Source organism: Nyctibius grandis, chromosome 21, assembly GCF_013368605.1.
Source record: "Nyctibius grandis isolate bNycGra1 chromosome 21, bNycGra1.pri, whole genome shotgun sequence".
In the NCBI taxonomy this organism is placed as follows: Eukaryota; Metazoa; Chordata; class Aves; order Nyctibiiformes; family Nyctibiidae; genus Nyctibius; species Nyctibius grandis.
Genome location: NC_090678.1, coordinates 6,672,182 through 6,695,460, shown reverse-complemented (window position 1 = coordinate 6,695,460; position 23,279 = coordinate 6,672,182). Strand labels below are relative to the sequence as shown.

At 44.6% G+C, this 23,279-nt stretch overlaps 2 protein-coding genes across 2 annotated transcripts; one reads left to right on the top strand and one right to left on the bottom strand.

Annotated features, from left to right (window-relative positions):
- Positions 1–1,883: 1,883 nt before the first annotated feature.
- On the bottom strand, positions 1,884–17,684 carry NUF2 (NUF2 component of NDC80 kinetochore complex). Its single transcript, XM_068417008.1, has 13 exons — positions 17,562–17,684; positions 15,891–15,965; positions 14,363–14,439; positions 13,622–13,683; positions 12,594–12,691; positions 11,928–12,001; positions 9,984–10,080; positions 8,483–8,545; positions 7,570–7,707; positions 6,472–6,612; positions 5,493–5,668; positions 3,514–3,649; positions 1,884–2,033 (listed from the first exon to the last, which is right to left on the bottom strand). Exons 1-13 carry the CDS (start codon positions 17,682–17,684, stop codon positions 1,884–1,886), a joined length of 1,410 nt encoding a protein of 469 aa, XP_068273109.1.
- A 1,042-nt stretch (positions 17,685–18,726) lies between these two features.
- On the top strand, positions 18,727–22,943 carry LRRC52 (leucine rich repeat containing 52). Its single transcript, XM_068417083.1, has 2 exons — positions 18,727–19,351; positions 22,675–22,943. Exons 1-2 carry the CDS (start codon positions 18,727–18,729, stop codon positions 22,941–22,943), a joined length of 894 nt encoding a protein of 297 aa, XP_068273184.1.
- The last annotated feature ends 336 nt before the right edge of the window (positions 22,944–23,279 follow it).

Here is a 23,279-nt window from a genome sequence, read left to right as displayed (position 1 = left end):
TGTTATATTTATAGAATAACAAGTCACGTAAGTTTACTTTTAATATCTAGAGCATCACCAAAAAAAAAGATAAGCCACACCCTAAAATTCTCAAGAGGTTAAAAGAAGGAACACTTGGCTTCCCATATCTCGACAAGATGGGATACAGGCTAGACTGACACAAGAAGCAGGGATAGCAGAAATAACAGAAAGCTCAGGGAAAACTCTACACAAGCCTTGACATCTCTGTTCAAGAATTTCATAGTATTCTAAGTATGGAAAGACCTAAAACTTATCACACAGTTTTGTACAGGCATCAAGTTCATTAGCAAGTACTGCCAATGAGAAGCAACATCTTCCCATAGATAGTATCTGTGTCACACTAGAATCCATGCTACAGTAAAGGGAGAGGAGCCCACCTGCATGTGAAGAACACAATGCTTTAACACACAGCACAAAAGGAGAGATTCATTTAAAAACTCACTTCCAAAGCACAATATCCAAAACATCACTAATTATTCCATGTGTGGCCTGGTGTACAAAATCCATAAAGAATTTTTCTGTGCCTTGCACATCCTTAACATCTTTAGCTCTTATAAAAAAAATCAGCTGCCTTAACAGTTAGACCTTCACCAGTCTCTAGACCTGATGCTGCTGCACAATGTTGCAGGACTGTCGGTATGAAGAGTACGCTCACTTAAAAACACCAAGTCGTGTTACACACACACACACACCCCCCCCCCCATATCACACAGACTATATTTGGTGGAAATGGTAAAACTGTATGAGAAGCTTTGCCCTAGGTTAAGATTCGCAGATTAACACAGAATTTCACTGAAATGTCTCACACGCTACAATGTAAAAAAACCATCAAAGCAAAACATCAGAAGGGTCTGATGCCTCAGTGAGAGCTTTAGAAGCAGTGATCACCTGCTGTTCCTGACTTGCTAGCACCTCTAGCTAATAAGAGAAGTTTGAAGAATTAAACAAAACCAGAAATATATTATCTATACAGGCTTGAATCCGCCTCCCTTCATTATATATAAAAAAAAATTAGTAGTACAAATTCCTACAAGTGTACAAACCAAAATTTTTAAATTGGGATGTTAAGCCAAGGCAGTTGGGAGAGTGGGGAGGGAAAAGACATAAGAGAAATAGGGTTAAATATTCTTATATCAACTACCTTAAAAATTAACATTTTATTTCTGGAAATAATTAAAAACACTGCAGCAAACTGAGTGCCATCACAAGCTCAGATACAAAATACTCCTCTCTGCAATTTTTTTGTAGGTCTAAGCACCCAAACACAGACTAATAAACACAGATGAGGGTTCAATACCCCACAGAGCAGAAACAATGAAATCAAGCATCTAGAGGTACTGTACCTGGTAACTAAAATGATACTCTTGAGTGTTTACAGTCACCAGTATTCGTGATGAGAGTAAGTTGGCATTGACATGGATGCTACAGCTCCATCAGGATTTAATCTTAATTGAACAATGGTCGTGGAACATCAACTATTACTGACTTATCTTGAACAGTGTGTCCATTCAGGCCAGACCAAAGTGCCAGGTCTTCCCAGATCAAAGTCTGCAGAACAGTTCTACAAAAAGCAGAATTCTGTCTAAATGTCAAGCAATTTGGTGTTAGCAGGACTTGCATTATTACCACTAAAATCAGACACTGACTGAAACAATACAAACAGGCTAAACAGAGGGTTTTCTTATCCACATTAGCAAGCTTATGACATTGGGATCTGTCTAGAAAGCTAAACGTGTTCTGACACGGTTTTTGAGAAAGCTGACTTTTGCCTGGAATAATTATCCATCCCATACAAAGCACAAGCTCTTAAGTTGAGCTATGAGGATAAGCATAATGAAAGCAGAATACAAGTGAAGACAGGTCTAAGAACTACTTCCAGGAGTCTGAACTCTAAGCAGTCCCTTCTTCAGTTCAGCAATTTTATCTTCTCTTGAGGCTGCATAACTCTTTGCTGTCTTAATGAGAGAGTCATGACGCTTCTCCAACCCAGCCTTCAGACTTAGGTATATTTCCTAGAAAGAGATAAAAGGGAAAAAAGAAAAATCCATCAGCAAAGTTAACATGCTGTGTAAGGATTTCAGTGAGAGTGGTCTGGTGGTCTCAAGTGTTTTCAAAGGTACCTTGTCCCAGGCTTAAGCAGCAGCATTCACAGAACACAGGAAAGTTACAAAACCTCAGAAGAGCAGCCACAAGCAAAATCCCAATATTATAATTCGGTTGTAACTCTAGTGGTCACAATACTGAGATGGTCAAACACCAGCACTAGCCCAGTATTCACACTATTACTGTCCCATTCTGTGTTAACCTGTATCACCAAGGTCCCTGCCACTGTGACTATTACCACTGTCCTCCCAGCATGGACAGTACTTCAGTGATGAACAGACAGAATGAGATGCTACAGGCAGACGGGGATCCCCTACTCCCAGCCCATCAGGATTTCTGCCTCTTTCCAAAGCAGAGTGTCTCCATTTGGCCCGCACCCAGGGCTAAACAATAAGCAGTTGTTCTATCACCCAGCATCCCTTCCCTGACCAAGAAAGGGAATTAGGAAAAGGAGGGAGGCACGTGGGTTAAAGTTTAAACAGATTCAATAAAATAAGAAAACGAATATTAATGCTAATACAAAGCACACAAAATTATACTTAGCCCACAGAGTGGTGGCAAGTCGCTCCAGGGATAGCAATCATTAAGAGGAGAAGAAGAAAGAGGGAGGGAAGAGGAGAGCAGAGCAAAGAGCTCCACCCAATCCCTCCCCACCCAGCTTTCCCATTTATAGTGACCCTGACATTAATGTTACAGAATACACCTGTGGGCCAGCTGCCCTGGCTTTCACTGCTGATGGCCTTGATCACCATCCCACAGCCGGCCACAAACAAACAAAACGCAACAGAAAATTGATTCTATAAATTTTATCCCTGCTACACCAGGACACTGCACTGGACAGTCATCTTCTTGAAACCCTAAGAAGAAAGGGTTTGTGACATGGCTGGAGTTCCTGTATTTGAGGGAGATTGTTGAGAGATTACAGTGCTGCCCACCACTACAACACAAATGTAGCCTCACACAGGTCAGGTCCCAGGGGCCAAACAAAAAATGAAAAAAAAAAAATTGACTGCTTAGAGCTGGAAGTACCATGATACAAAAATGGACATCATGGAACTAGCATAGTATCTGCTACAGACACAGGTGTGAAGACAAGTTTTTCACCTCTCAAAATACTGGGCAATCACACCATTCCAGAGTCTTTTCTCTCAGGTCTGTAAAGCCCACTTCTCCAGTGGGCCATCTACAGCCTGCAGGGATGAGGACAAACCCTAGCAACCCAGAGGAACCACAAGTAGGAAGTGCTCTCCCTCCCACTATCCACCCAGACCACCATCTGCACAGCCTTCTCATTTTTACGGCCACTAAGTGTTCCTTTATCGACACAGTCCAAGTTAAAAATCAGCTTTCAGAATACCAAACAGGATTCCTTTAGGAAAAAAACCTCACCTTGGCTTTCATTTCTTCTTTTTCAGCATTCTCATTCAGCTGCTGAATTTTGAACCTTGTCTGTTGGATTTCCTTGTGAATGGCCGTCACTTTATCATACACAGCACCCCTCTTCTCCTGAACTCTGTTACAATATCTAAAGGTGGGAGAAAAAAGAAAATTAGTACTAAGCCATTTGACTAATTCCAGCTTAAACTTAACGCCACCCCAAACAAAGCTTGCATTTCATAAGCAAGAAGCTAACAGCTTCTAGAAGCAACAGTGTATAGAATTTACTTACTTGGAAATTTGTACAACTCAAACTAGAACAACTTAGGTACAAGAAGTGAAATTCAAAGTGGAGTTTAGAGGAATACACTGAAGATCCTCAGTTGCTGCCAATTAAGGCAACTCAAGTGACTCCAGTGGAAACAACCCAACAGACAGCTGGGCACTGCATCTTCCTGCCTTTCAGTAATACAATACAGGTGTCAGTGGAGAGCCCTGCCTAAAGGTCAGCCACTGGACCAGATTAAAAGCAATATAGTTCCACCTGATGTTTCATCATAACTGAAAGTCACACATTTTCCTTAGCCTCAGATCCCCTCCCACCAAGCTAGAGCTCTAATACCATACATCTACATATGTTATCTGCAACTTCCATGTCATAATTTCACTGCATCCCAAACAAAGACCAAATAGTATTTCCCCAGCTTGCAGGTAAATTCAGATAGCTCCAGCAGTGAGCTGCCATGTAATCAGCAAAGAGTTAGCAAGGGAACAGGAGATCTACTCTGACTTCAAGTGCAAAAAACACCTACCAGTTTATACTAAGCATTTGTACAATAATTACAGTTGGAACTGTAGCAGCTGCTTTCTCTAAGGCATGGCTGAAATCACTCATACTTAGCAAGAGCCTGCTTACACCTTCCTACCTCAAGGGAACAGTCAGGATACATTCTCATTCATCAGCAAAAACTTGTTTTCAAACCAAGGTTACCTCCTTTCCCCTCTTGCTTATCAAAGCATCTAATCTTATCACTCAAGGGAAATACCTAACACATTAAAACCAGAAAAATCGGCAGGCGCAACTTTTAACATAAAGGAGCATTAGATTATATAATTTTCATTCCTTACTTGGAAGGAAAAGCAGCTTTTAATCTCCTTTAGCTGGTACAATACACTAAATGAGGAGCAAAGGAAGCCTGGGAACCTTGCTGCCATCCTACACACCACACAAGCCTTATCAGTGTGACTAAATCTTAGGTGACTCTCTCAGCTATGAGGAAAAAGCTCTCTTCAATCATAGTTAATCTACCCAGCCAAATTTACATATTCCCTTTCCTATCCACGTACAAAAAAGTGTTATGTAACAAGCTTTCTCTATAAGAGTTCAGCACTTCTAATCTCACAGTGAAGCCATGACCTTACAACGCTGCAGTTTGCTGCTGCAGAAGTGACTGCTGTGCTGAAAACACTGCCTTGCAACTTGCCTTTAGCATGTGGCAGGAAGGAAGATGGGCTAAGAGGCTTTGATCAAATGACACTTTTCCTTTTGTTTTAGAAGCATCATGTCAGGATAATACTCCTCTGAGATACGAGCCCCATTTCCCCATGGGTCTTGAACATCTTTGATAATGAGCAAAAGTGGCAAGGGAAATTATGAAAAATTCATGAAAGGCAAATGGGGCTTTGTTGAAGTCTGATAAGTTGGAAAATTATCCCAATGTGACATTCTCTTTAAGAAGATAAAAGAATCAAGAATAAGCATTATAAATTAAATTAGTGCTCCAATAAAAGAATTGCTGTCAAGTCACATTGCAATTATTGATTTGAGACCCCAAGTCCCTGCCTGCAGCATTACCAGTCTTCATACAAAGCTATCCCACATCACTCGTTTTCTTCTTACTGCTAAGCTACATGTTTGTACCAGACAGACTTTGGTAGCACATAACAAAGACATAAAGTAGCATCAGGCAGAAATGTCAACTCATCCATACTCAAATACAGTGTGCTTATATTGCTCAACATCTTCACGCTTCTTTTTTATCCTTATTTCAGCTGTAGACAGCTTCTCATGTTTTGCAGTGACCAGTCTCTTTAAGGACATTTCATCTGTCTTCCCCTTTTTCAGCTCTATCTGAGCACTCTCGAGTTGGTCTTCCAGATTTCTGACCTAGAGCACGTAAGAAGTATTGAAATAAGTTAAATTTGGGGAAAAATAATTGAAACAACATACTCTGTCAGTTTATTATTAGAATTAGCTTCCCGCTTTTTGAAGATCTGATTGCTAACTAATTCTCCCAGTTAAATCCCAGCTTCCTAGTCTTTATCTGATTTTAAATAGATGCAAATGGGACAAGATCCCATCACTTCCCGAAAAATCATTCTATGACTTCTGCTATAGCTCTTAGGCAAGGGTAATCTGAACATACGCTATACAAATACCCCAAAAGACTGCACAGCATTTTTCAAGCACTCCTAACAATTGCATTCTCCCAAAACTGAGTAGCAAATAGCAAGGTACTGTATTGTGACAAACATTTAATCAGGGAAAGGTTGGCTGAGTAATATTAATAGAGTTAAAGGCACTGAAGACATGACTCTTCTTGAAGTAGTAATTTTTTTCTCTTAGTTTCTGCTCTCTAGGCAGAGGAAACTGGATCTCACTTTTCTTCTTCCATTGTTTCCTACCAACAACCCCAAGACAGTTCAAACTATTTTAGGTCAGGTTTCTATGGGAACAAAGGCTTTGGCTATTAAACGTGGTCAATAGTACATTAGCTAGTGGCACACAGCAAAGCAGCAGCTGTATTTTACATATGTTTTTAAGAATGAGATTTTAAAGTTATCCAAATTCTTCCTTTTTGGGACAGAGGAGAGGCGGGAACTTTCAAAACACAGACATTTACTGACGACCACCTATCTTGCTTAGACATTACGTCCTCCCTAACCAGATATAATTTGGATTATACAAACCTCTGATAATGCACTGGCCAGTCTCTCCACATTTGCTCCCTGTCTTTCCATCTTCTTTTGATACAACTGCACCTCCAGTTGGCACGATGGCAGAACCTCAACTAGGTCTCTGTAAGCTTCATATTTCTCAACAATTTCTTGCTTTAAAAAGAAAAGACTATTAATAAAACAGCTTTTGAGTTCAGCAGTTTTGTGTAGTATTAGTGCACATTGACTTTTGTACCCATTCCTTGTTTAACATACACTGGAATTAATATTTAGTAGTTACTGAAATGATATCTTCAGTTTGTAAAGAATAAGGCATTTCTTTGGGAAGCATGGGAAAAGTGACAGGCAAGTGTTTTACACTGAACTAACTAGCTCATTAAAAGAGCTTTCAGGACAGTAAAAAAGCTGTACAGTGAAGAAATTCTATACTGGTAAAATGGAAGTTACATAAAGCATCATAAAACCAGATGTCTGGAATTACAGCAATAAAATTTTCACCTTTGGAACAAAAATACCTAAGGAGACAAAGTTACACAGGCTTCTCTGATATATGAGCAATCATGAACTACAAACATTTAAAGACTGGACATTAAAAAAAGAAAAGCTAGGAAGGGTTCAGCATACCAGTGCAGACAGCCATCAATTCCAGAAACAGTGAATGTTAATACAGACACTATGAAGCATGTGTTCTAAATCCAAGGACATTTGTGAGCTGCCAAAATATTGTTATATCTTGAGAGCAAACAGCCAGACAGGTATAGTATAGATTCAAGAGTTCTACACCCAGTTTCACAAATAAACAGTTACTCATCAAGGACAAAGCAGCAGTGACTGCAATCCTGCTTTTCAAAAAGACACAAGCAAAAAGCAAAAACAAACAAATGAAACTCACACCACAAAAAAAGCCACCAACACAAAATTAAATAACCACCCCAACAACCACCTTCAGTTTTCTCTGAAGTTATGATTTCATTTCAGACTAACTACTGTTCTGTTGATTTTTGACTAGAAGGGTAAGTCGTTCAAGCAGCAGTTCTAGATGATGATAGTTCAGTAAAACGTGCTTTTTCTAGTGCAATACCTCCTTGTGTGGACAGAGGAAAACCTCACCTTGGATTTCTTAAGTTTCTTAACAGTCTCTTTCATCAGTTCTTTGTAATTTTTCAGTTCCTCTGGACTCTCCACAATTTTTGATTTCAGCTGTTCTTGTTCTTCTTTCAAAGTAGCCATTGTGACTTTAAGCTCGTTCTAGTTAACAAGACAAACACACTTTCAATAATAGCAATTAGGTGAACAAAGAAGAATTGTGAGGCATGGTTTGCCAGGATCTTATGACTAGACAAGTTCTTTTCTCTGTTGTAAGTCATTCCTCATTAAGAAGTTTGTTTTAAAAATAAATTCCTCTGAACAGCATTAACATTCCTCATCAAAGCAGTTAACCATCCATTTTGCTCCCTGAACATGCATACCAGGGTGCAATATTAAGTCACAAAAACAGCATTTAACTAGAACTCCACAAAAAGCCTGCCAGCTAATACATATTACTAGCAGCTCTCACCTTCAGAACCCCTCACCTGGGGCAGCCTAGGCAGTCACTGCAGGGTTTCAGAGCCAGCTGTATCAGCCTGATAGAAGAGCAACAAGTTCCCTGTGCAACCTCCCAAAAACCTCCTGTTTTGTCCCCACCAGGTCAGTGGCTGCCTCATTAACCGTTCTACACACCTAAAGCAAGTCCAGAGCTTCTCAGAAGTACAGACATCTTGCCCTTTAACAGGTCAGCTTCCTGAACACAGCCAGAGCTTTACATTGCAGAGATATGTATCTAAAGTTAACAACAAAACAAGCTACTGCAGTAAAACTTCCATGGGGGAGAAAAATGAAGCCAAATCAGTTTTTTTAAAAAATATTCACCACCTGAATATTATCTAGCTCCAAGAATAATTTGATCCTAGAGAGAGATGATCTATTAGCTGATTGGAGATGCAAGCTAAGCCTACACCTACCTACACAGAGGTGAACTTACCAGTTTGCGGGTACTTTCTGCAATATCTGACTTCTTCTGTGAAATCACTTCTTGAAAAGCTGTCTAAAAAAAAAGTAAAAAACTTTAAATAAGCACCTCTACAACCACTGCCTCCTTTACACTTCTATCATAGATCTGTCTACAACGGAAGCCCCATTTATGGTTTCTTTGAAGGGCCATAACTAGCAGACAAAATTGCAGTCTGTAAGATTTAAAAGACAGGGAAGGAGCACACTGTCACAAAAGCCAGTGGGAGCACTAGGGAGCGCCAGCCAGCAATAGGCAACTAGGAACAGGGATAAGAGACTGTCTTCGTTTAGCCCACACCCAGGGCTAAACAATAAGCAGTTGTTCTATTACCCAGTGTCCCTTCCCTGACCAAGAAAGGGAATTAGGAAAAGGAGGGAGGTGCGTGGGTTAAAATTTAAACAGATTTAATAAAATAAGGAAACCAATATCAATGCTAATACAAAACACACAAAATTATACTTGGCCCACAGAGTGGTGGCAAGTCACTCCAGGGGTAGCAATCGTTGAGAGAAGGAGAAAGAGGGAGGGGAGGGAAGAGGAGAGCAGAGCAAAGAGCCCCACCCCATCCAGCTTTCCCATTTATAGTGAACCTGCCATTAATGTTATAGAATACAGCTGTGGGCCAGCCTGGGGCAGCTGCCCTGGATTTAACTGCTAATGGCCCTGATCACCATCCCACAGCTGGCCACAAACCGAAACAAAATGTAACAGAAAAGTGATTCTATAAATTTTATCCCCACAAAACCAGGCGATGGCCCTGGCAGCATTATACACATAACTACCTTCTTTGCCAGAGGCACTGCTCTTGAGAAAAAACTAAGTTAATACAAGGTCCCAAATAATATAGAAGTCATGCACATGCTTAATAATATTAATGGTAGAGACATGACTTAAATTCTGCAGGGTTTTTGTTTTTTGGGTTTTTGGGGGGTTTTTTTGGGTTTTTTTTTCAAAATAGCTGAAACAGTTACCCATGAGACCTTAGAGGCAATCTGCCATCACTGGAAAGTTACCCCTGCAATCAGCCCTACTCTTTTTGCCAGGCATTCCCTTGGGTGACCCTTCTTAGGCTTCATTTCCTGCCACAGCTCACCTCCAGTTCCAGTTCTTTAAATTCAGGTGGAAAAAAAAAGCAAAAAATTCAACAGGGAAACATACACATCACACTTCTGTAGGGTAACACAGGTGTCTCCTAAGTCATTGCAGTAATGCATTTCAAAAAGAGCCAAATACTCTTTTGTATTCCCTAAGTTTGATTTCAAGTATGTTTCACATTCCTTACATTGAAATGGAGAGTTGATGCTAGGGGTTAGACAAGACATTGTGTTGCAATGACCTTCGTTTTAAATCAGAAAAGCCTCCTTTATCCATTGCAGAAGTATGGGGAGGGGAACAAAATTAACAGAAATAAGGAACACCCCCTATCAGAAGCCATAGCAGCATTTCAGAGAAATATATAACAAGATCATACTTGTTTTCGACGATAGTCTTGCCTTAGTAGTTGCTCCAGTTCTCGAATGTTATCTGTCAGTTGCTTGACCTCTGCTTGATGTTCAACTGGAACGGTGCTAAGCAAAAAATAAAGATATTGAACAGTTTCAGCACCATTACAGTCAGGTCAGAGTACAATAGATAAAACAATCACTCTCTCCAAAGAGTTTACAACCAGTGACTTTAGTAATCAGGGCAAGACAGTCTAAAATTAATGTATCTTATTTTCCTTTGCTTTTAAGATTTTGTAGTTGAATCATAATCTAAAGAGCTATTTTGGCAAGAAGTGGTACAAGCATAACAGAGGACTAAGTTTAAAGATCATGTTAAACAAAGCGCAAAACAACAACACTTCTACCAATTTTTGTGGTAATTTTCATTTATGAAATTTGCACAATATTACCTTCCATTGAAACAGCTTGTATTAGGGTAGACCTATAGCTAGCCAGAGAACCTACTCTCCAGCACATACTAAGAGCAGCTATCAGAGAAAAAACTCTTTGTTTTGAAAGCTGTCTTGGAAACCAGCCATCTCTTCATCCTATCATCCACAAGCAAAAACAAAACTTAATGGTGCAAAGACACAGGCAGTAGAACTAAGTGGCCTGAAACAGAAAACAGGGCAAACATGTCAAATAACTAAGGAAGACAAATTTACCCATTTATTAAGTTAAAGATGGGCTTCCTACAGCTATTGAAGCGATAAAGACATATCACTAAAAACTAACTGTAACAGCAAACAGTTTCATCACAGACCCCAACACACAAAATACAGTATCTTCTCAAAGCAGAAGTCACATCTTTTTTTCTGCCAGCAACTCTTCTAGCCTAACGCCAGTAAAGCTACTTCTCTAACTCTGAGCACAACCCAACAGCAACATCACTATATTTTCTGGCGTATTTCCCAGGGAGGCTAACAAACAAAGTCAGACAAGGGCCAAAGGAGAAGTCAAGTCAGCTCAAATGAAAAGTTCCTACAGTAGTTATCAAACAATTCTGTCCAATCACACAGCTCAACTACTCAGTTCCTGTTTAAGCACCCCATACAGAACTATAGAATGATTTAGGTTGCAAAAGACTCTTAAGATCAAGTTCAATCATTAACCTAAAACTGCCAAGTCCACCACTAAACCATGTCCCTCAGCACCACTTCTACACCTCTTTTAAATCCCTCCAGGGATGGTGACTCCACCACTTCCCTGGACAGCCTGTTCCAACGCTTGACAACCCTTTCAGTGAAGAAATTTTTCCTGATATCCAATCTAAACCTCCCCTGGTGCAACTTGAGGCAGTTTTCCTCTCATCCTATCACTTGTGACATGGGAGAAGAAACTAACACCCACCCCGCTACACCCTCCTCTCAGGTAGTTGTAGAGAGCAATAAGGTCTCTCCTCAGCCTCCTTTTCTCCAGGCTAAACATCCCCAGTTCCCTCAGCCACTCTTCATCACACTTGTGCTCTAGACCCTTCACCAGCTTTGTTGCCCTTCCTTGGACTCGCTCCAGCACCTCAGTGTCTTTCTTGTAGTGAGGGGCCCAAAACCAAACACAGTATTCAAGGTGCAGCCTCACCAGTGCCAAGTACAGGGGGACCATCACTGCCCTAGTCCTGCTGGCCACACTAGTGCTGATACAAGCCAGGATGATGGTGGCCTTCTTGGCCACCTGGGCACACTGCTTGCTCATATTAATCGGCCATCGATCAACACCCCCAGGTCCTTTTCCGCCAAGCAGCTTTCCAGCCACTCTTCCCCAAGCCTGTAGCATTGCATGGGGTTGTTGTGACCCAAGTGCAGGACCCGGCATTGAGCCTTGTTGAACCTCATGCAGTTGGCCTCGGCCCATCGATCCAGCCTGTCCAGATCATGTGCACTAAACAGAAGAGTCAAGTAGTGCATCTCACAGTGCTTACTCCTCATACTCACTTCAGTTTCTCCAGCTTCAGTGCTGCCTCCTGATTTGCTGTCTCCAGTTGTTGGTGTTTCTCCATAGCTGATTTCTGCAAATTAAATATTCAAAGATATTTTTTATTTTAGAGGAATACGGTTTCTCTCTGGGCTTCTATTAGAGCCCTGCTCATTATTATTCCACATGAAATGCACCATCTCTGAACTACTGAGATATCCAGAAGGAAAGCCACCTGCAATTCTAGCTTCAGCCCACTGACTGTTACATCCATCTTTTCTCAAAACAATGTGAGGTGTCAAACCTTTGCTTACCAGGCTAAACTATCAAATAGGTTACTGGAAAAAAACCCTTATATAATAGCCTAAGTAATAACTTGGTCATGGTTATACAGAAACCTTTACGATATTGACAAGCTCATCCACTCTTCTAAATTGTGATGTTTCCTTAAGGGCTTTGCAAAGGTTTTTCTTAAACCATTTATAGTAGCTGTGTGTGCTTATAACATGTAACATAGTTGTACAAGTTTTACATAATATTAACTTGTACCTTCCTGTATTACTTGGCTACATTTAAGATTCCACTGTGTTGTTTAAACATGCAGTTAAAACCCCACAACCTTTATGCTCCCAGTTCTAGGTTAACATGAATTATACTTAAGTAGGTAACATGGCACCCAATCTTACGTAGTTCAGCTGTAACTCCAAGTAGACTTCCCGTCGGAGTTCTCTGAAGTTTACAAAGTTGAGAATGCCACTCAAGAAGCGAGCTGTCCTCTTTGTCTCTGAAATAGGAATTGCAAGCCATCACTATTCTGGTTTCCACATGCATTGCCATTGCTTAGAGAAAGGTGGGCAAACCATAATTCAGAGAAGAGACAGAAATTACAAAACAACAGCATCTAAATTTGTTCTTCCCCTGCTCCCCTTGCAAAGATTTCACAGACTACACAAAAACTAGCACCAAGCTATGAATTTACAATGTCTTAGCACTTCTATGCAATTTAACAAATGAAAACAGCACCTAGGAGAAAGACAATTAACGTACAGCCTCCCAATAAAACAGAAGTCAGGGAGAAAGAGCGTCAATCTTCAACTACAACTCTGAAGACGGAACCTCACAGTATCTGTTAGGCTAACTGAATACAGCAGTTTGAACTGCAGGGACTATTTGGCTCTATTCCAAGCAAACTTTGTGAAAGATGTTTACAAAGGCCTATGTCTTAGACAAGACAGAGCCAGAAGTGAAGGAGCTCTTCAGAACAGCCTTTTCTCAGTTATTTGCGTGGTACCAGAATCACCACAGCTGGGTATTGAAAAGTGTGAGGCAAAAATTTAATTGCTTCCTCCATAGGTATCAGCATAAGAAATCCTATAGCATTGCAGAGTGGCCAGGATAATTTTCATTACCATCTTTCCTCACACTATCTCAAGTATGTCACAGTCCACCCTCCAGACCAGCAGTTCAAGACTTGTAGCATTCAAAACTCTCCTCAGTTATTTAACTGGATTAGCCTACATGAGGAATAAAGAGAACTGCTCATTAGAACCAGCTTGTCTAAGGGCCACAGCAAGGGTCAGAGGCGTAGCTGGAAGTCAGGGACAGTTCTCCGTACTAGATGCCCTTCTGGCTATGCCAAATGAGAAAAAGCACCTGGATATCAAGCGACACCCACCACCCCAGGAAACACAAGGATTACAATGCACTTGCTTACTTGGGTTTAAAACATCAGCAATTTGAAAATCATTAACCCGGCACACTGGAAGTAAGCGCTCCCTGCAAGGAAAGCAAAATACAACGTTATCTGCAGTGACCATTACTCAGTTTTTATGTTATATCCATTGACTACAAAACAGATCTTGTCCTCTCATCCCAGAGCATGTGTACAGCAAGCACATAACAGTAAGTCTCAGGAGAATAGCACAGTAGGACTCCACACACAGATCAGCATTAAAAATTTGTATTCTTGCAGCATCTCAAAGATTTCTATAGACAAAATACTTGCCTGAAAAACAACTTTTCAGCTTAATTAGGGAACTCCTACACTTAACTGTTAGTCCATTCTCCCCTTCAACTGAAAGGAAGCTTAAAGTTTAACACTCACCTCATTCCAACAAAGATACCTACACAGAATTCAGACAGCAAATTTACACAACAGGTACTTAAGATCCCACTTCTAGGTGTAGTGATGACCCTCTAGCCCTTCAAAGATCTGTGCTCCCTCTTGGTGAGGCTGGATTATTTAGTTCACACATTCATTTTGACAAGATAGCTGCCTGCTGAGAATTTTACTCTCAAACATTGCTGTCCCCTGTTCACCTGCAAATTTCATTTTGCTCAGAGGCAACAAGCAGTGGAACCATCATCAGCAAACAGGCATAAAGCCCCACTACTTCTAGTAAATCGGACCTTTACAAGGAATAGCAACTGAACAGATGCAGCCTCTTCTACTTACATGTGAATATACAAATTACAAACGGGTAGAAAGCCTTCAAAGATCTGTGGATACATTATGTCAACGTTGACTGGCATCTAAAGAGTAAAGAGAGTCAATGCATAAGTAGAGAATACTTAAAAAACACACAGGTTTGTTTCCACAAATAATAATTCAAGTAGATTAAACACACTGAGGATGGTCCCCCCATCCACAGGGAACATGTTAGAGGCTGAAGAATGGCATCAAGTTAATCAGCAGATCACGATTACAGATACTTGATATTTTAAGTATAAATTTTGGCTGGTCAAAATATAAAAAGACAATAATAAGTAAAGCAGCAACATTACAAACTCTGGAATTCCATCTCAACCCTCTGCTTCAATTTGTTCAAAATTGGCACAGAAGGACAGTTTCTGCATTACACACCCAACAACAAGAAGCTCTTTCTTTAAACACCCTGAAATTCACACACTCAACTGTTTTATGAAGAAATCAGAAGGCGGCAGTGGTACACTGTTCACCTTTTCTGGTATTTTAACCCTCATAATACAGTATCCCATCTAATGTCGTTGCCTGTGAAGAACTGTATTATCTTGTGCACATATGATCTCCCCTTTCAGTTTATCCAAAAATGGCACGAGACAATATTATTTATTCTCACTTTCAGGAATGAGTTCTTGCCTAACAGAGACAGAAGATAAATTAAGTGTTAATCAACAAGGTATCAGTTAACCTCCAGCTGCACTTCTCCTTACTTTCCTCAGTTAATGGAGATGAGCAAACATTAAAGCAACACTTACCTTCCTTCTAGACTAGTCTAACATCTAAGCAGAGACCCTTCTCCAGCCACGGCCAAAGCCAGATGCCCAAGAAGACAGTATGTATTTTGAAGGCCAGAGATGGTGTCCCTTCATAAGCTTGTCCAGTCCCTCCTGGACCTTACAGACATTTCCAGCAATTGCAGCACCTCAAAGAATTCACTGCAGAAGGAGAGGGCTCTTCACAGAGCCATTCCGTACAGCCTGCAGTGGTAAGTGAGCTCCTCTTTGTGCCCACTAGTTTCTGCAGTGGGGAAGGGAGTCTCCTCTCCATGAAAACAAAAACAAACCCAGAGGCAGCGCACCCACAAAACCATTATTTCTACAAGTATCTTGAGGTGAAGCCAACTTCCAGACTAGGAGCAATGATCAAAGCAACTTCTCAGACTTAATCAGCAAGGCCTCAGCAACAGCCCACAGGTGATGCTCCCAGGTTCATTTACCTCTAGTAAACGACCCATGCTGATGGCTGCACTCTCACTCCTGCCTAAGTGAACAGAGCAGTTGCTGCCCTGAACACAAATGCAAATGCCCATGGTATACAGCATTTCACACACAAGTTTTCTGCAACAGTGGCAGAATTTCTAAGCTCCCATTCATGGAATTACAACATACAAAACAGTAAGTTCCTTGCCTTTTTTTAGTGAGAAGATAAGAGAGAGATACTTCAACATTTAATGTGTTAAGCACGATTTTTTTTTTCCTTTCACCTGCCACTACAGACATACCATGTAGAAATGCTCCAGGCGGATTCCATATACCTTCTGCAGGATTCTCATGTAAATTATGTGTAAAACTTCAAGCTGCAAGAAGAAAGGACATGAATCAGTATTCCATATCACTGATTATTCAGGGCTCCGAGACTAAAAGTAGTTCTGGCTTTAACACATGAAGACCAATTTCACTGAGCCACCAAGACTAACAAGTTTTACTTTCCAATAGTTTGCAGTTCAAGCGTTACTATTGCATAACACAATTATAAGAGACAGCAATCAGCTCAGACAACTACAGCCCTAACTGCCACAGCTACACATTGTTTTTCATTACATTGGTTCTCACTGAGCAGTTTTCAAATCAAGTGACAAAAAAAAAAAATCTCAAAAAGGTCACAGAAACTATAATGCCATAGTAAAGATTGCCCTTCATGATGTTATTACAATAGAGGAGAAAAAAAAACACCTACAAGCCAAACAGTTATTCACTTACAACACTAATCCACGATCAATTGAAACGAAATCTCCCTTCTTAAAAACGATCATGCCACCATTCCCTGTACAAGCAGCGCCAGCCTTCTCCTTCAGAAGGCACGAGCACTGACACAGCAGCACAAGGAACCACACTGAGGCATCAATCTAATTTTAAAGCCACTTCTTTTTTGTTGAGGTCACTGCAAGTCTGCACTAACATTAATGGTCAGACCGACACAAGAAAAAAGTGGGTGGAGCAGGGAGGGGGCTGCTTTTTATAGGATTGGTTTGAAAGCATCAGTTGATCATAAGAAGGACATGGAGCTGTTGGAGCGAGTCCAGAGGAGGCCACAAAGATGATCAAAGGGCTGGAGCACCTCTGCTATGGAGACAGGCTGAGAGAGTTGGGGCTGTTCAGCCTGGAGAAGAGAAGGCTCTGGGGAGACCTTCTAGCAGCCTTCCAGTACCTGAAGGGGCTCCAGAAAAGCTGGAGAGGTCTTTTTACAAGAGCATGGAGTGGCAGGACAAGGGGGAATGGTTTTAAGCTGAAAGAGGGGAGATTTCGGTTAGATATTAGGAAGAAATTCTTTGCTGTGAGGGTGGTGAGACACTGGCCCAGGTTGCCCAGAGAAGCTGTGGCTGCCCCCTCCCTGGCAGTGTTCAAGGCCAGGTTGGATGGGGCTTGGAGCAACCTGGTCTAGTGGAAGGTGTCCCTGCCCGTGGCAGGGGGATTGGAACTAGATGGTCTTTAAGGTCCCTTCCAACCCAAACCATTCTGTGATCAACCAAGTTGTTGAAACTTCAGCTGTTGACACAATGCCAAGCACAGTGGCTATTTTAACCTAGTTCCCACAGAACTGAGAAAGACAGACAGTGTAATTTCATGTTTGCCTGTTTATGAACCCACCCCATTCCCGGTGAGGCTTGAACAAGGTCCTCTCAAGCTGAGGAGAGAAGCTCTGCGTTTAGCCCTGTAACTCCTACGAGACTGATCTGCCACATCGGAAAAAACAACCCCTGAGAAGGCGCTGCTGTGTGCCAAAGGCCGTGCAAACCGAGGGAGCGATACAACCCACGCGCAAGCAACCCGCCCGCGCTGTGGCACGCAAAGGCCCTCAGCCCCGACCAGCGGAAAGCGCCTGAGGGCGGCGCGGCCCCCGGCACGGCTCCGCCCGAGCAGGCCGCGGCCTACCCCCGAACCCCCTCACGCACCTTGGGGTTACCGAACACGTCGCCCTTGACCAGGTTCCGAGCCTCGGCGCCCGTCAGGACGTGGCTGCGGAGGTGGCTGATGATGTCGTCGGGGCTGTAGCGGGGGAAGGTCATCGCCTCCATGACGGCGGCCGGCGACGGGCGCGCGCCAAACACCGCCCGCCGCTTGAATCTGGCGGGCACCGCCCCGCGCCGCGCGCGAGCCCGCCGACAGCCTATCCGCGAGCGCGCCGGCGGGAGGGGGGCGGGGCTTGCGGAGGCGAGGCTCCGCCCCCGCGCGCGGCGGCCGGTGGCCGTTAGGGGCGGGGCCGCCTCGGGCGCTGAGGGGAGGGTGCGGGCGGCGGGAGCGGGGCGGGGGGTCGCTGGGATCCCCCTCGCCGCCCTCAGCGCCGGCCGCTGTCAGGGCAGGCCCCGGGCCGTGCCGAGCCGTGCCGCGCCGCCCCGGGGCTTTGTCGTGCCAAGCGTTGCACGGGCACCTACAGCCAGCGGCCCTCTGGCAGGGCAGGGCTGGGCAGGTCCCTCCTGCAGAGGGGTGGGCAGGCGGGGGAGCACCGTGGCAAGTCAGCAGAGGGAGCTGAGGCGGCTTTGGAAAGCCTGTCCCGGGTTAAAATGCCAAAAATGCCTCTGGAAGAACCTCCTTAGCTGCTCTCCTACCTCCTGAAAGGAGACGCAGCCAATCCAGCGCAGCACTGCACTGAGCTCTCTGGCTCCATCAGTACAAGTGACCACGTCTTGCATTTTGACACCATTTGTGACAAAAATTGCACTGTTCGCACTTGCCCTGCACACTTTTGATGCTCTCACCTGATGCACGCCTCCCTGCACCTCCACTCAGCCAAAAGCAGCACCCGTTCGGACAGCGAGGTCATGGCACTGTCCCCGAAGCCGAGCAGCTTTTGTAAGCTGTTGACATCACACGGGTGTCATCTGGCAGCGAGTGTGACATGGAGACGCTTCAGCCACCTTTCTGCACTTGCCAATGTAGAAACCAGGCTCGGTTTCCAACCAGGCACTCTGCCAAGGAGTCAGGTGAGCCACGGACACAAAGTGCTTCCCCACAGCCTTGCAGCCGGACACCTCCTCGGCATGGCTGTGACGGTAACGCAGCTTGCATAGGGCTGCTCGCAGTCCCCAAAGGGCTGAGTGGCCTGAAAGGTGTTAGACCATGTCTCCTTCAGGTAGACCGCAGCCCCTGAGCCTCGTGTTTCTTTTGGGGATGGGGATGGCATCAGAAAGGATCAACTGCCCAAGCAGGTGTAGCTGTCGGTACCTGGAAGTGAACTGCACAGGGCAGCAGTTGCAGGAGTTCCCTGCGGCCATCCCGCTGGACACCAGGCAGCTGATTCTGGCAGCAAACAACATCTCGTACCTGCCGGCAGTGGAATTGAGCTTCTTGGCTGATTTGGTCTATCTGGACTGCAGGAAGAACCTCTTGGGAGATGACCTGGATTTCACTTTCATTGGTGTGGCCAAGCTTGTCTATCTGGACCTCAGCTTCAACAACCTCACACAGGTCACCTTCAGCACCTTCTCACACCTCCTCAGCCTAGTGGTGCTGAAGATCTCAGACAATCCCAACCTTGTGGCCATCGAGAAGGATGCTTTCACCAACAACACCTGGCTGAGGCACCTGGATGTGAGCCGGACGGGCTTAACATTCCTGGACACTAGCACTGTCCAGGACCTGCCCAACCTGAGGTTTCTGGGGCTCAGTGACAACCTGTGGCACTGCAACTGTTCCTTGTTGGACTTCATCACCTGGATGACAGAGAGCAACATTCACTTTCCAGGTGAGGGCTGTGTGAGCAGGACCTCTCTCCTCTCTACTCCTGCAGATCTGTGTGGAACGGAGAGGGTTGTCTTTCTCAAACTCCAGCTCATGGGGCTGTCCACTGCATGTCAACTGTGGGTCCCATCTTCTCATGTTGCACAAAACACGGATCAGAGCAGCTGGGTTACAGGAGCTTCACCCACAGTCACTTGCTCACATCCTCAGGACAGTCAGGGAAGCGTAGTCTGTAGCTAGGACGTTGCTGCTGCTCTAAAACACCTGGCTCCAGCCTTGGGAGGTGTCCCTGTGCCCACAAATCACAGCACCCCATGGCTGCTGTGCCAAGAACGGGGAGCCCAGCATGGCCCCAGGGAGATCCACACCGGGAAAGCTGCTGCTCTGCATTTCCTGCCTTGTCTCCATCTGCTCTGACCATTGATGCTGCTGCAGTACCAGTGTGTCCGTAACGATCAGTTAACCCCCTTGTCTCTGTGGAAATGCTCTTCTGCCTCTGTTCTGACCTGCTCAGGGCAGCCTCTCCAGCCCTGAGCTTCTCTACCGTTCAGCCAATGTCCCCCTCACCTCGAAAACCTCCCACTAGCCTCTTCCTGCACAACGTGCCTGGCAGGCAGACCTCATTCGTGCAACCTCTACAGCAATTCTGCTCAATGCTGAAAACAAAGCCAGGCTGAAAGCCAGCCAGCTCCTCTTCTGCTCTCGTCTCTCACTGACGGGGTCTCCGGGAAAAGTTCAGGTAGTGTGGAAGCCAGTGAGAGTTTAGCTGCTGACTTCTGTGGGGCTGTGATGACACCCTGCTCCCCACCGACGCGTTTCTGTACATGAAAAGTGTACACACGCCTTAAGAGCATGTTGCCTTAAGAGCACAGCAGCTGTTGGGCTAGGACAGATCAAAATTACAAATCCTGCACCTTCCAGCTGTCATGGTGCTCCTCAGCCCTCACAGCAGGTACATTTGACTAATCCTCTGTATCAGAGTGTGACCCAATGCTCAGAAGTCAGTGAAAGACCTTTTGCTGTTCCCATGGGAGCTCTGGTTTGGGTCCCGGCTGACATTTGACGGCCAGAGTGAACCAGAACACAAGTTGTGCTCAGAAAAGCATCTGTATCCTTATGGCTGGGAGGCTCCATATGTTCCCACTCTTCCTCCAGTACCCCAGAGCAAGCTGGCTCTCTATTATTTTAAATTTTCCAATAAAAGAAATGTATATGCAATGCAGGTGAGCGCTGAGTCCCACAGGCTGCAGCAGTGCAACGCAGCTTGCTTCTGAATAAAAGCTATTTCTTGAAAACAGGGTCTCCAAGACTTTCCTTACATCATCTGAGATGCCAAAATCAGCTGTTTCCCATCACATTGAGAGATTTTACAACTGGGCAGTGGACACCGAGTGTCCATGAGGCAGGATAATCACTGGTTCCCTTTCCCAGAAAAACACTGGTCCCATGGGCAAAGCTTTGTTCTGCAGCTGCAGCACATGAACTCGATTTTCCACACTGAAAAGGAACGCAGCGCAGCACATACCAGGGAAGAATTCTTGGTCTTCCTTAATGCACGACACAATGGCGAGAGCGAGCTGCAGAAGAGGAATTGTTTGAGAAAGTCTGTCCATTGAATAAGAAAGGGGCACAAAGGAGCCCAAGGGGAGAAAAGGGAAGAGACAATGGAAGCTGGTGTTAGGACAGAACTGAATTAAGGACATCTCTGTGTCTTATTAGATGTACTAAGCTCCCTAGAGACAGTAAAGTTTTTTATTTTCCTCATGCATTTTACAGGCAGTTACAGAACAGTAAAAAAGTGCTTTTCTTAGCAGTAAGACTGGAGATAACACTCTGAACCCTGGAAGAGGAAAATAAAGCTCACTGCAGGCAATTTGAGAGGGTGGGAGCGGGAAAGGAAGGGGCAGCAAAGACTAGGGTATGAGTATGGATCCCTGCGCCATGCTCTGGAAAATGGGAAAGCCAAAGAAACCAGGGAGCCCGCAGAGTCTGCTCCACTTCCCTGCTGTGCTGGACTTCGCTGTGTCCTGGAGAGGTGCTGTGGGCAAGTCCAGAGGAGGCTGTGTGCCTCTGGGGGCTGGTGTGAGGGCTGCACAAAGCCTTCACGCTGCCGGGACACCCTGTATCACAAATACCTGCCTGCCTTTAGACAGGAGAGGCAGCTCCCTCTTCATCAGGACTAGGCAGCCCTAAACTGACAGGTTTTGACAGGAGCTAACAAAGCCAGTGTAAAGGGATGTTGGGACAGAGCCCTGAAATCTGCTGCAAGCAGGTCCCCATCCTGGCCTTTAAAAAGCTACTGCTGCTTCCCAGAACACCTCTGCACCAGCGTTTTGTGCTCAGCTGGGTCTGTGCAGTCTAGGTGCTGACATGAAGTTGCCCAGTTCTAGACGGATTTGGGTAAGAGAAAGATTAAAGCTCTCCAGTCCTACTCAGGACAACGAGAGAGATCAGCATTAACAACCACCGCAGTTATATCACTCAGTAATATACGATATAATGCAATATAATACAAATACCCTGTAGTTTGTTCCCCTCCAGTGCTCCCTTTCCCTCAGGCCCATCCCTCCAGTGCAGCCAGCAGTGACCAGCCTGGCTCTGGCACACTGTGTCTGGGCCGGGGAGTTCAAAACCTGCACGGGAAGGAGAGAGCTGTGGCTGAGAGCACACTGTGCTGCTACAGACACCAAAAGGGGACGGTGCTTTTACCACGCTCAGCCTTCGCTAACTGCAGAGGGAAAAGCCAGTGTCTGTTCTATCACCGCGTGTATTACAGCACGACAGGGCACAGTCGTTACTTCAGTGGAACTGAATCATTGATGAGTTCCTCTTCTGCTCTCACAGAGCAGGTAAGGCTGTGCCTAACTGCAAACCACCCTAGTTTTTCAAATGCGCACAAGCCTCATGATTCCAGCATAATTTAGGCTATGTCACTTCAGAAGGTGTTTGAGATTAAAAAAAAAACAAACACAAGTGCTCTTATATTAAAATAGAAGTGCTCAAGCAGCAGAGACGAACAATGCGGGGACAGCAGTTTGCCACAGAGGCATAATCTGACGGGCAATATTTTCCTACAGAGGCAACACCACAGAAATCATTCTGGCAACCTGGCAATTGTGGCTTGGCAAGGGTTTGGCAAGGTTTTTTGAACCTAGAGCTTCTCCTCCCTTCTGATTTTACCTAAGCCACAGAGGGAGAGGGGTGTGAAGTGTGTAGACATTTTTCAGGCATTTAGCAAACTCCTGCATCATTTTCCTAGCAGGTCTCCCGTTCGTTAATGCTTAAGACACAGGCAAGAGAGTCTTGCTTCTGCTTTCCCCTCTGCAGATGCTGACAACATCACCTGCTACACGCCAGAAGGCCTGCGTGCCCTGAAAATGCCTGCAGTGGAAGCACAGCTCCACTTTAACTGCCTGACCCAGCTGTACAAGCAAGACTACATCTTTCTGTGTCTCATTGGCTTCTGCATATTCTTTGCCGGCACCATGGCCGCCTGGCTGGCTGGCATCTGTGCTGTCATCTACAAAGCCCACTCTTCAAAGGGAGGGGAGGAGAAGGAGGAGGAGGAGGAGGAGGAAGAAGACACCGTCACTTAGGATTGGCCCTACAAATCCTTCTGAACACCCCTTGTGGGAACTGAAGGCACGCCCTTCCTGCCCCATTTCCCACATTATGTCCCATTCTAGATGCTATTTTTTGAAGTGAAATAAAACTGCAAGAGAAGCGAAGTCTCCGTGCTCCACTTTCACTCACTGTGCTACCTCCACATTTCTTCTTCCACTGGGACTCAGGACATTGGCAAAATATTCATTTTGGGGAGGGGGCATGAGAGGGGTGCACAGTGCCAGACATTTACACTCCCGCTTTACCATGAGACCACAGAAAAGCAGGGTCAGTGTGGGGCCTGTCTTGTCACAGGGACCGGCTTGAAG